This window comes from Rhagoletis zephyria, unplaced genomic scaffold, assembly GCF_001687245.7.
Source record: "Rhagoletis zephyria isolate East Lansing unplaced genomic scaffold, Rhagoletis_zephyria_1.1 Rzeph_scaffold_04690, whole genome shotgun sequence".
Lineage (NCBI taxonomy): Eukaryota > Metazoa > Arthropoda > Insecta > Diptera > Tephritidae > Rhagoletis > Rhagoletis zephyria.
In genome coordinates this window covers 23,953-38,426 of record NW_016161773.1, presented here as the reverse complement: position 1 = coordinate 38,426, position 14,474 = coordinate 23,953, and the positions used below count along the sequence as shown (strand labels likewise).

The 14,474-nt window shown below is 33.8% G+C and overlaps 1 protein-coding gene across 1 annotated transcript in view; it reads right to left on the bottom strand.

Annotated features, from left to right (window-relative positions):
• Positions 1–1,009: 1,009 nt before the first annotated feature.
• LOC108371082 (gamma-aminobutyric acid type B receptor subunit 1-like) overlaps positions 1,010–14,474 on the bottom strand; it is a gene marked incomplete at both ends in the record, with an annotated part of 36,451 nt that continues 22,986 nt past the window's right edge. Inside the window, one exon of the mRNA XM_017626574.1 lies at positions 1,010–1,226. Coding sequence (XP_017482063.1) covers positions 1,010–1,226 — 217 coding nt within the window. The remainder of the gene's footprint in view (positions 1,227–14,474) is intronic.

Genomic DNA, 14,474 nt, shown 5'->3' with positions numbered 1-14,474 from the left:
AATTGAATTGTAGATAAGTGGGTAGAGGAAAGGAGCGTTAATTGGACGATACGCGCGTTGGATGTTTTGTGACTGAAGAAAAGCCTTGTTTGGAACATGCAATATTTTTTTGATTAAACTATTTTGGAGCTGTCGAAATCAGTGGTGATTGTAGATGGTATTTTTTATGTGAATAGTTTATCTACTCCTAAAAGAAGGCTGTAGTACTCTAAAAGAGCTACAGTTATTTCGCTGCTTTATAAAATATGTCTGCCTGGATTACTGAAGAGCCAACTAATACATCCTAGAAGTTGGGAAGTTTATAATAGGGTAGCTCACTATCTAACAAAAACCATTTAAGTAAAAATTTCAAACTTTGTACAAGATTTATAAAAATTCGACAAACCTCAACAAATATTCTCGAAATTTCCAAACCTTTTATGCTGAATTAAAGTACAAAATTTAGGTATGCAGTTTTGTAGCTTACTAAATTAAAAGAAACAATTATAAAGTGCAAAAATTTTAATAAAGCGCAATTTTGAAGTAGCTGGGCTTACCTTGATTTTTGACAATTTTTGTTTCCTAACAGTGTTTTGCAAAAAAAAAAAATTGCCAAAAGTCAACGGTAGGTATCAAATATTGTGTGGGTTGCATACAAGTATTTTTCTAAAAATTCAGATTAAAAAGCTCGAAGTTTTTATGAAACTTTGTCGAATTTTCCTTTTTGTAAACAAGATTGGAATTCGGACTTACAGACGTGATTCATAAAAAAATAAGTAAAAATGAAATGAACAAAAAATTGTCAAAATGTCGCTTCCCTATTTGTTTGCTCGTCACTGTAGTTTGTGTTTTAGATAATTACCGGTCTAAAACTTGCTAGGAGTTTCAGTAGTTAGCGATTTCGAAGATCTTCGTGCCCAAACAGAAAAATGCAAGACTAAAAAATAATCTATACAATTTTTCAATAAATTTGAACAAAGCCTGTCTACACTTTTAAACCTCGAGTATCACAAAATCCACTTTTACTCACCTATAAAAAACCACACATGCGCACGCCCATACAATTGCTGTTTATACATTTCACAAAGTACACGCCTCGCCGCCACCACATAGAAGAGACCGACTATGATGCGTGCATCTTGTCGGCGTAGGTTGCGTACCGCATCTGTTGGATCGGATAGAAATGATTGTCTTGTGACGATTTCGACGCCAGCCTCCATGCAACGATTTTCGAGATCTTCAACGGTCTGCAAAAAAAAAAAAAAAAACAAATGAATTTAGTGACACATTAGATAGACAAATTTATAATAGCTATTGTCTCGAGGCTCCCAAACATGGTCGTTGTGTCGAATTTCAACTAAATTGTCCAATTCATCATAAAAAACAACTTAAACTTCGTAGCTAGTCACTATATAAAACATATATGTACATAAATAGGTACGTTTATTTTTTTAAAAATTTTTATTGGGTGGCTATTTTTTTAAGTATTTAAAAAAAATGTTTCTGAATTAAAAAAAGACCGAAGAAATTCCATTTTGCAAATGTTCACTTTAATGGAATTAAATTTTAAAATAACTAATTAAATATAATTCGACTTTTTTTAACAGAAGCTTACCACTTTTAAAAATGTTTTCGAATTAAAGTCTATTTAAGCGTTATCTGTCTGACTTGACCACTTTTTGTAATGCTTCACTTAATTTAATGATTCAATTTAGTTTGAATTTTTAACAGGTGGCAACCCTGTTTTAAAAATATTTTCCAAGCTATAGTTACTTATACCTTATACTTTATTTAACTTATGTGAGCATGGGTTGTTGCTTTTAAAGATGTGGCAACCCTCTGAAAAATATTATAAGCTTTCTTAAACCTCAGTTCTTTGCCACCCATAATGCACAAAGTCACTCAGAAACTTTTATATTTATACTATTAGTGAGAATTGATTTAACTTGTCAATAAAATTCTTAAACTGGTGGCAACCTCGTCAAAAATAATTTCAAAACAATTTGTAACTTTCGTAGAAGTTTTCTCTATTAATACCCAAAATTAAAATATTTGATGCAACTTGCTAACTAAATTGATATGGAATTTCTTAACAGGTGGCAGCTCCTTTCGAAAATATTTTTGAAATAAAGCTTTCCTAAATCTCTCTCGTTTTATGCCCATTTTAAAATATTTCGCCTAACATAGTAACTAAATTGATTTTATCTTTTGAAATCGTTCTTGAACCCTTTTCGTTTACATCGACACTGTTGTTATATTTTATTTAAATTGCTAACTGATTAAGTCTAAGTTTTGAAGAAGGGGGCAACTTTGTTCAAAAAATGTTCTATACGTTAATCTAGGCTATAATCTATTTGTGTGCCAAATTTCATTGAAATACGTCTAGCCATTTTAGCATGAAAGAGTAACAAGTATAATCAAACACTCACTCACAAACTTTAACATTTACATATAATAATAGTAGAATAGATTATTTTCTTATTTGAGTATTACGCTTGGTGGTTAAAAATTTTGCATATATTTTTATAGCAATTTAAAAACCCGAATTTTCATTAAAAAAGTGAAGTTTTGTTATTTTTTTTTCAATAAACGCAACATAAACAAAACATGAAAGTAAGTTTGTTTATCACTGTAAGTTGTGTACACTTTCAGCAAAGTTTTGAATAACACTTTCTCTATGCTCTGCATTTTATACATACATATATATAAAGTTAATAACTTAACGCAAGAAACACCTTTGCTTATTAAACTTAAACTATGTTCACATTGCAGCATAAATTACTTTGTTTCTAGCAAATTACTTCACACAAATGAAGTACGTTCACATTTTCTTTCATAATTTCCATAGATATGTGATTAGCGCATGTACGTGCGAGTGCGTGTTTTGTACTTGATTTCAAGAAAAAAAAAAATGGTTGCATACCTTTAGGGGTGTCTTTTTAAATTTCCTCAACTGTGGGGGCTAAAATAAATGAAGAAGCTTTTTTCTTCATTTGATTCTTGATTTATAATAAATTATCTAATTTCTATGTGTTTATAAATTACAAATGAGCCGTAAATTACGTTAATGTGAACATGCTTTTATGCAATTAGTAAATTAACTTATTAACTTGTTACTGATTACGATAGTTGTAATGCAAGGCATACTCTTAACAAAGAGGCAAACTTAATCTATCAATCAATATCTGTAGGCCTCCATTCAATGAAGGATTATTAAATTATGCCTGAAATTAGACACACTTATTCACATCTTGAACACAATTACTTGCGTCGATGTTTACTAAGGCAATATCTAATGTCATGCACAAACACACACAAATGCCTTCTGATCTGTTTAGGTGGCTCAATTAAGCACAATGTATTTTACATACAATATGAACATATGTGTACAGTAATGAATTCAATGAATGAACTTGAATGCCAGTATTGACGCCTGAAGGTATGCTTTTAATTTCAATGTAGATTTGCGGCAGAGATACAAGCAGCTACATACATTTTCCTCAACTTCAGTATTTAACTATAGAAATTGGAATTACATAACGAAATAGAACATTTATGCTACGTAAGTAACATCTACTTACAACAGAATCTCCCTTCAGCCAGAAAGTATACAATGCCCAAAATGTGGCAATAGTCGCCAGCAGATTGTAGGCAGTTAAGAAGGTCAGACAAGTTCAACAAGAACTTTCCAAGTACGCTTTTCACGCCCAAAACTATTTTGAGGTTACAACAGTGTTGTTGCTGCTGTACGTGTGTACTTAAGTATCTCACATGCGCACATTCACATTCACATTCACAAAATATACAACTGTAAGCATTTATGCAAAAGTACTTCACACATTCGTGAAGGAGTATGACTCAGAATGATATCAGATTTGCGACAATCTTAACTGCGTTTGCGAAATGAACTCGAGCGGAAGCAGCTCAACTTTCGCAGCATAACGCCTTCCATTTGACAGTTGCTCTGGCGATGCTGATGCGCCACAGATTGAAGTTTATGAAATGTTTGAAATGAAAGCACTCGATACGCCCAATGTGGTTCAAAATGTGTGTGTGTGTGTGTGTGTGTGTGTGTGTGCGTGTGTGTGTGCGTCCATGTATGTTCTCTAAGGAAAAACCACTTTTATGGAAATAACGCAAGCGTGAAACTATCCATAAACTCGAAGAAAGCTTTAGATATATGTATGTATGTACCGACGAGATAGTGGCAGAAGAGAAGAAGCAGACGGACAACTTTCTCTTTATATAAATATATATGAATGTAGTTGTTGTTGGTTGCGAGCTGGTAGAAGTTCTGATGACCAAATAGAAGGCTGGAAATACTTATGTACTGAAAGGAAATGTAAATAGGAAATGGGTCTAAACTGTTGACTGACGCCGAGGAAGTAGGTGTGTGTACAAATGTAAATGTAAACTTCTGTATATCATACTTATTTATGTACTTAGCTATGTATAGTATTCAATATAAATGGAAATTGCTGCACAAAATTGCAAATATCGGTACATTTATGTCGGCAAGCACTTGAAGAGTTACTGAAGAAACTGAACTTATGGTTGTGGTAATGTTGGCACATCATCTACTCCTCCTAAAATATACAGTTTGAGTTTGTAGTTCTGAGAATTCTTCGGAGTATTTATATGTAAGCAAACGCATAGTTTATGTGAATAAATAGCAACCCCTAAATAGATTAAAGAAAGGAAATGCGAAATGCGTTACACTTGCTTTTGTGATTTTAAAGGTGAATTTATTCTTACTTTCATAGTTATATTTGTCTGTATATGGGGTATGCTGACCTTAAATCTTATTAAAAATCCTATGGAGGTTATGTATCTTCGACATGAACACTTCTGCAAAAAAGCGAGAAAACAAACTTTGAATCTGCGGCTATGGCCGCCAGAGAATTGTGGATGATTGTGTTCCGAACTTTTAATTTTTCGGCAGTAAAACGGCAAAATACGTGGAGGGAATTTTTTTCAGATACTATATACTTAGTTTTTAAAGCGCGGTAGTTTTTGGGTCGAGTAAAGAGGATGACACCGCTAAAATATTCTAAGGCCTAACTATTTGCGATATCTATTAGTAGTTTACTTTCTCTTCAAACCCATGTCTTCTAATGCTACCTGTTTACAGTAAGAAAACTAACTAATTATTTATATAACGAACCACGCCAATTCTCCTATGCTTCAATGCCTGAGGAAGATGGCGGTTTCCTTGTTCCTTACAATGTTCTTCTCAACTTGATTTCATACTTGCGCTCGCTGCTCTGCCTTCCACTATTCCCCCTATACTAGTCTCCATTTATTACATTTCCTAATGTATTTTATGTGTACTTTGGGCATAATTAAATGCGCATTTACGCTGCTTATGTGCAGACATTTGCGAATAAATTTCATCTACTGTAGTTTACTGCTGTATACATATATTGCCACAGTTCACGTGCTCACACCGCATTTTGATATCATAAACTAATTATCAAATTACGAGACACGTTGAAATGCCTACAGTTGAGATCACCTTTTCGGAATTTGCTTTTATCTTTTACAGTTTCTTCCAATTCTCTTACAATTTATTTTAAATACACCATTACACTGAACCAAAAACACCAACACACTAACAAAAACAAACCAAGAGCCAGCCAGAAAAAGGGCAAGAGGAAGAGTGACGTGACTTATAGAGCTGTACGATGTTATGAATCGATGAATGTGTAGGTAACAGGCCTGCCGATTTGGCTTAAACGTTGCTATTTTTATTTCAAATAGCACCTAATTTTTCTAAGTGTATGGCTTTTTGAAAAATACACCTAGGTCTCTTTTTAAACGGATTTTTTTTTATGCGGATTTGAATTTATGCGGTTTTTCAAACCATTATTTTGCAGTGGCGATTTTGCTTTTTTGAAAGTTTTTATTACTTTTTTCAGTGTGTAAAAGACAATGCTTCTGATAAATAATTTGTCTTTGTATTCTTACATAATAATAGATTGGCGCTTACACATATGTTAGTGTTTGGCCGAGCTTCTCCTACAATTTGTGGTGTGCCCCATGATGTTGTCACACCAAGGGGGAGGTACCTACAGTTTTACGCCGACTCCGAACGGCGATTGTATTTTTATGAGAAGCTGTTTTTCATGGCTGAAATACACTCGGAGGTTTGCCATTGCCTGCCGAGGGGCGACGGCTGTTAAGAAAAAACCTTTTTTTTCTAAATTTTTTTTTTATGTATTCTTACATAATTCATGTATTTATATATAAATAAGATACAATTTTATATATTTTATATAATAAGTGTTATTTTTATTATAATAAGTGTTGAAGTGAAGAAATAAATAGTTTTTTTTTGCTCAATAATGCCTCACTGGATTTTTTATGCGGGTTTTTAGAATTTTTTACATGGAGTATCTGAATTTATGCGGTTTTTGAAAATGTTGGAACGCATCACCTGTTTTTGTATGAAAGTAAAGAACTTTTTTATGCGGATTTTTTTTATGCGGCTCTCTGAGGAACGCATGTACCGCATAAAAAGAGCCCTAGGTGTATTGATATTTTAAAACGTTTCGGTTAGGGAGTACCCATGAACCGGTTCTTGAATCAGTACAAGATTTTTCTAAGTAGTTCAAAACACTCAACCGAACCGCACCTGATAAAAACTAAAAGATTTATTTTTGGTTTTATTTAAAAGATATGACCTCTAGCAGCAAGAGGACTGTATTCTTAACAAAAAACCGTAGAGATAACTTTGTTATGTTGGTTACATTTTTATTAGTTAGTATTAGTTTGATTACATTTTATTAGGTGCCAATAAACTGTTATGTAAATAAATTGTTTAAAATCACTAGAAATTCGCTTGAATTTCGTCACTAACTGTCACTCCTAGTACATGCATACATATAAAAGCTCAAATAACCAAAACGAAGTAAAAATTTAAACCCACTCCCTTCCAATTATTCCCATTTATTTGTAAATCTTTGCAATAATTTATATATGTACCTATGCATGTACATTTTCAGCTCTATAAAAATTGGCTTACCGCAACAAGAGTAGACTGCAGATAGCATGCCCCCAAACGAATAAAGGACGACTCTATGTTTGCATACAGAGAACAAGTCTACAAGATAAGCCAGCCAAGCGAGGTGTGAGCCAGCATAGTTTTCTTTTTGTTCGTGCTAGCGAAAATATTTTATTTTCGCTTCGATTGCCGTCGGGCATTGTAGAGAGCACTTAAATTTGCGTAGCAGAGATTTAAATCGGTTTTGTTCTTTTATTGTTTTTTATTGTTCGCTTCTATTCACTCAGATCGGAGGTGAAAGTTGAACGTACGCTTAAATGAAGAACAAACATACATACATACATAATATGTATGTAAATAATTGCGGTTATACGTAGATAATTAAGTACATATGTATGAATTTTTTTTTCGAATTTTACGCACATACCACGCTTGATGTAAAATTATTTTTTCGTAATCTTTCGCATTTGCTATTTGCCAATTCGTGACATGCACTGAAATGTACAAAGCTTTTTTGCATGCAAATTCGCCAATGTAGACGACTTTAATGCGAAGTCGTTTCTTATTTGGTCTATAAAATCAATTTATGAAAGACGTTGAGTATTTTCGTCTTCGCAGATACATGTCTGCATGCATATACGTATTTACTATTAAAGCTAAGCAACAGTGATATGTGCAGTGCAGATTGCCTGGCTCAATTGGAAATTTAGTATAAGCTATTGGAAATGAGCTGTATCTGGGAATTTGGTATTAATAGAAATAGTATGTAGGAATGCTGCCAACGCTTCAAGTAGATCTTCATATACTCTTCAGATATATATCATCGCCCAAATTGGCTCTTTATTTGCTACATAATACAATCTTGTTAATAAAAAGGCGTAAAAAAGATATTATACAAGCGGCAGCAGATAATGACGATAAAAGATTATCACTAAAAGCGTATTACCTTTCATTCGACATAAACAAATCTTAATAAAACAGCTTCAGTATGTTTTCTAGCCTAAAAGATTTTGAAAACTTTAAAAACTAACAGCCAGTTTCACCAAACTATTTAAGTGGAAATTAACTTTAATTTAATTTTTTATTTAAATCCCATTTTAATTATTTTCAGTTTCAATAAACTATTTATTTAAGTGAGTAAAAAGTGGTTGTAAAACAGACTAGGACTAGCTTTCGCTTTCATTTGTACTGAGAGCTTTTGAAAGCTTTGGCACGCTGTGTTTTAAAAGCAGGGCTGGTATACAAGTAAGCAGCAGATGCACAATGATCAGGTGATTAAACGTGTAACACCTCTGAGTGTGGTTATTCTGATTTAACTTTTATTTAAGTGCAGAGCATAGGTCACTTAAATCAAAATTAAAATTGATTGGTGAAACCGAAATTAAAGTAATTTTCACTTAAATAATTTGGTGAAACTGGCTGTAAGTACCAGGTTGACTGAGCTTTGCCCGGAGCGGTTACACTTTTTAAACTTTTCAAGATTTGAATAACTTTAAAAAAATATTTTGGAAAAAAATGGATTTCGATATTTATTAAGTAAATTTCTTAATCCAAAATTTAGGTGGCAACCCTATTCCGAAGTACGCTGGAATGAATGGTACATATCTTGAGCGTATATGTACTGTGTATACATAAAAAAATGCTGATTAAAATTAACAAAATAAAAATTTGTATTAAATAGAAGCGTGGCAACCCTGACCAAAATTCGCCACAATACCTTTCATTTGATATCCATATTGCAATGTTTTAAATAAATTGTGTAGAATCGAAAATAAGTGGCAACCTTACATTATTATCCTAAAGGATAACATTTTGTATATAGGAAAAGCATTGTTTAAGAACCTTCTCTTGATACCCATCAATAGTAAAGTAATATTTTACCTTTTTTTCTAATAAAAAATAAAATAAATACGCTATTCAAAATAGGTGGCAACACTGTTAAAAATATTTTTTAATTAGGAATCTTTAAAATACCTCCCATTTGATACCCATATTAGTTTTAATTAATTTGTAACTAATTTCGAACAGGTGGCAAGCTTAAACGAGTATTCTCGGACATACCGCCTATTCAGATAACCTTAAAATCCAAAACATTATCTGTGTACAAAATTTCATCAAAATCGTTAGATCTGTTTCCGAGAACCCTATGGATATATATACATACATATATACAAGAATTGCTCGTTTAATGTAATAAGATTACAAGTGTTCTCTTGAAAATTGGATTGTATTTTACTTTGTATACAGACTTGCTGACATTCTTCCCTATTTCCTATTTCGATTTCCTTAATTTAAGTACTCATATCTTGCCCATTTTGCACCCCATACCAGCAACAACACAAGTGACAGCTATCACAAAAAGAATGGCTGACATGTGTTACGCGCAAAAGAAAACTGCATTGCCCTGTCTGCCAAAAACAGCTTTCGCCAACGCGTCACCAAGAAAAGCGCAGTCAGCCGAGTTGCCGCCTGAATGACCTCTCAGGAGCGCAGCTGACGCCACATTTGTCTGGAATCTCGAGCGCTTTCAACAACATTCCATTTTGAATTTTATACCCGCTGCTTGCTTGTCATTGCGACACTCCACCTTGCTTGTCAAGCAATCCAACTACTTCGCTGCATATGAGCACCGTAGACACAGCGTACCTGCACGTACATACATATATATTTGCAAACATATCAGCTGTGTACACTCTACATACAACCGCACGCCTCAAATCGTACTGCTGAAGAAAAAAAAAATCACACTACCTTTTCTGGCTCCTATTTAGGGTAGGGAGTCAACGTAATGTCTCTGCGTTCCGTTTGTGCATTTCTATGCGCATAATTTCGTGTGTGCGTTGCTTTTGCGTTCTGTGCAAGCAAATATACCTTCACAAACGTTTGTGTGTGTATGCACGTCGTTGTTTGTTGTTTATCTCTGCGCATTTGTGTTGTCACAACCGCCGCATAACGGGACACAAATGTCGTTCACCGCCACACCGGCGGAAATTATTTACAATTTTATTTCACTGTGTGCTGCTTGTTGGGTTTTGCTTACCAAAATGTAAATAAACAGCGGAATGAATTCACAGGCATGTTTGTGGTATTCCACTTGCTCCTTTGAGTAATTGCGTTACATTGCTATCTGTGCTACTTACACCTCTGTGATTTCCTTTGTAAGCTACTATTTCAGTGGTTATTTATTTACACATAAAAGCTTCCTAGTTTATGTTGGCTTTTCTTAGTACGCATTTAGTAATATGCTATTAGTATTTACATATACATTGGTCATATAGTTCTGGAGCAAGACATTTTCAAGCATTCGAGCTTACGTAAATGTTGTCGTTTCATAGAGATTTTTATTAATAAAATTTCAAATGCTAATTTAGTACACGGTATACATATGTGGTGATTGAGCTTAAGGCTGATAGAGTGGCTCCACCGCCCGTCCGATTGTGTCCTATGGTGGCAGAAGATACTGCAGAAAACTGCCAAACTACGTGTTACCAAGCTGCAGAGATTGACATGTCTCTCCGTCACTGGATCAATAAACTGCAGCACCCGAGTCGCTTCTAGGATGAACTCCTCTTTTATTTGTAGTCTAAAAACAGCAGCCTCTAGGAAGCTGCAGCTTCGACTATCTAACGACCGCTTCTAAGCAAAGCAGCTTCATGCAGTTATTCTTGGGAAGATACCAAGGTCGGAAATATGTGAAATTTCTGATTACGTGACTAAACATATCTGCTTTGTTAGAAAGTTCAAAGTGAAAATCCCTGATCGCGAAGAATGGCCAAATGGGCTCGCTGTTCTTGATCCCCGATACGTAAGCTGGTACACAGATGGTACAACGATGGAAGGCAGAGCAGGTGCAGGGATATTTTTGTATCTGGCATCAAACGTACAATTCCTATGGGCAGGTGATCAACGGTGCTTCAGGCTGAAGTAGTAGCAATTTTGAACTGCGCAAATTTAAACTGAGAAAAGTGTTTGAAGTTATGGTGTGTGTAGATCCTATTCTCGAGGGTCTTTTCCAAGATTTGGCGTATTATAAATACCTGGTCTATGGTGGATTTTCCAGATCTAAAGCCAAACTGATAAGGCCCAATCAGTTCGTTGACGGTGGGCTTCAGTCTTTCACACAATACACTCGATAAGACCTTGCAACCTATGCTTAAAAGGCTGATTCCGCGGTAGTTGTTGCGTTTGGCTTGGCGCAAAGACTTACTCACTGAACTTTTTTTGTGCATATCCTTGTCAAAACCGACGACTCCTGCACTGATATGTCACAATAAAAAGCATTTTTTTTGCATACTAAGTTACTTGTGAGTAAAAATTTAAGTTCGGACTATGTTTTTTAAAAGTGGAGACTTTGTAGACTTTGGATAAAATTTAAATACAGTGACAATAGTTACTTTCGTGGATATTGCGAGGAGTTTTACAACTTATTTGTACACTAGAGTAGGTGTGGAGACTTTGTAGACTTTTGTGGAAAACACTGAATCAGTGATTTTAGGCGGCAGCTCTTCAGTTTTAAATCAAAAGGAACTAAATTAAACATTGATTTCTGATGATGCGTTCGAGTTTCGTTCACGCACTGAATTTTTTCGCATATTTATGGCCAAACCCACCGCTTCTTGACCAATATGTCACACGAAAACTTGCTCAACTGCCTTTTGTTTTGGATACTAGGTTACTTGTTAGTAAAATTTTAAGTTCGGATCATGTTTACTAAAACTGGAGACTTTGTAGACTTTTGATAAAATACAAATACAGCGATAATAGTAAACATGTGTAAGATATGGAGACTTTGTATAATTTTATGGGGCGTCACTAAATTAGTGATTTTAAGCGGTGGGGTCTTCAGTTTTAAAACCAACTAAATTAACTAAACATTTCTGGTGATGCTTCTGAGTTTCATCCACTTGCTTATCTACAATCACATACAAATGAACATACATACGTACTTTTTATTTCCAGTTACTTAACTCTCGTATATGCATATGTATGTATGTACTACGTTTTTAGCTCTTACTTAAACATTCAGCAAATTAATTTACTAACCATCTAAATAAATTCCAAGATTGGGTTTCTAATCTTTAATAGAGCATAACTTATTGCTTCGTTCATCGCAAGAGAAACCTCAAATTGTTAAATTATTAAGTGGCATATATATGTATATGCATGCACTTGAATACACACATGTATTTGTGAGCGCATACATATACTATTTTGCTATGCCTAGTTGAATTTACCATACATAGCACATTTTGCATGGCCAGTAATGGCCGATAGTTCATTTATACAATATTCGATATGGAAACTGCACATACATATGTACATTTTGTGACAGTTTTCAGAAATAAATAACTGTGCATACATATGTGTTTATTTATAGATATGAATAACTTTTTGTATGCCTGCCTTTCTGTGTAGTATTCATCACTTACTATGCAAAACATATGCAATGAATTGTTATTGTGGTGCATGTAATGCAATCAACTCGATTGCGTGCAAAATAATGGCTAGCTGCATAATTGAAAGATAAAAAACAACAACAACAACAAACGGTTCAGCAAAAAATAATGTAAACTAAACGAAATTCTGACAGAGCTTGGCAGCATGTCTTCACATATGCATAAATTACGGTTTTCCAAATATTAGCAATTGAATGAAATGGGCTTGCGAAACTAAAGCTGGTTACATAAGTATGCATGAAGGAGTAAAGGAGTCCCGCAGGAGCGCAAGCTTATTGCAAAATAAATATTTATATGTGTATGTTCGCTATTGTATGTATGTATGTAGTATGCGCTCCACTTTTCCAGCTCTCCTCTGCTAACAACCACTGGATTTTCCATACTCACACGTGTCGAAATAATTGTTATTTCATTTTCATTTAATGTAACAAAATTTGTCAATTAATTATTTGCATTTAATTTTTATTGTTACACGAACAACCAACGCATGTTTAAACAATAAATAATGAACAAAAATTAAAACTAAACAAAGCAAAACACGAAACGTAAATACGTAGGTAAAATAAGCAAAAATCGCAAATACAAAAGTATTTACTTATTTTAATTTTAATTTTAATATCCTGTATGAATTCCAACAAAATTAAAACATATGGCGCCCTCAATTCCTGTAAATATACATACATACTATATATATATGTAAATACATCTATATATTTGTGTGAATGTAAACAACTAGTGGCGTACTTTTTGCTGTGGTTGTGCGCATTTTAATGAACAACCACTTAGTAGTGGTTTTTCTGGCACTACAGTGCGTATACGTAATTTCCTAAATGCACAAACATGGATGGATTCACGTTGGCATGTATGCGTGGTGAAGTTTATGTAAACTGCTGAGCATCTATTTGAATTTATGATTTAAATCGGTTTACATGTTTTCGCATTAAGAGCAAAATAATCAAATTGAATTTTAATGTTGATCGATGATGCACTTAATGCGAATGAATATGCACCGGTGCATATGGAAAAGTGCATATTTAGGTGATATATGCAATTAAAGAGATTTGCATATTACAGTGCGAGAGTATTTATTTTTACTCTGTATATACATCATTGGCCAATACAATAGCACCCCAAATTCAGAGTGATATTGTTTGCCACTAATTTTTTTTATGTACTTTTAAGAATTTTTAATTGAAATACAGTTCTTTCTCTAACAAGACCCATATAAATCCAAGTTTAAAACTTCATAGAAAACAAAAAAAAAATATTAAAAAAAATTACATACAAATTTCAAAATTTTTTCCCCGAAGATATAGAATTTTTTTGAGTATGCAGTTTTATATCTCATTCAATTAAGTGGCGACAAAATGCCGTTGATTTTTATGAGGAATAAAATGCGCAACACCCTCGACAAAAAAAAAATTCTAGAAATCTCTTAATTTTTAGCGAAATCAGAATACAAAACTGGAAATTCAAACTGTTTCTAGGAATTATAATAAAAAAACCCATTTCTGTCCCAACAAATCGGAAAGTTTGGATGTTTCAAGCAGTTATGAATTTCGAGTGCTAGGGAATTTCTGTTTCTCTTTCCCCCTATATGGTTCCGGCTTCCACTTTTTCTGACTATGTTTATTTTTTTGACATCTTAAATAAACGGAAAGGCTTTTTCGCATTTTCCGAGACCTTTATAGATTTTCTGGCGGTTTTTCCGGGAACATGTAGGGTTCTGTAGTTCTTCATGCTTTCCGCATCTGGATTTATCGAGATCTTTTGGGACTTTGCTGTGATTATTTCGCGAATTTTTTTTTTTTGAGAATTTTCGTCAAATTTCGTAACTTTCGGTAGTTTTTTTTCTGATAATTTGGGTCCTTTCGTAATTTTTTAGATTTTTCGAAGACTTTCCGCCCGCTTTCAGAACTTTTTGATATCTCTTTAGGATAATTTGGGCCTTTTCGGGATTGTTTTTGGGATTCTTTTCGATGTTCTGGAGACTTTTTGTCCACTTTTGGAATTTTATGGGGTGTTTTTGGGAGCTT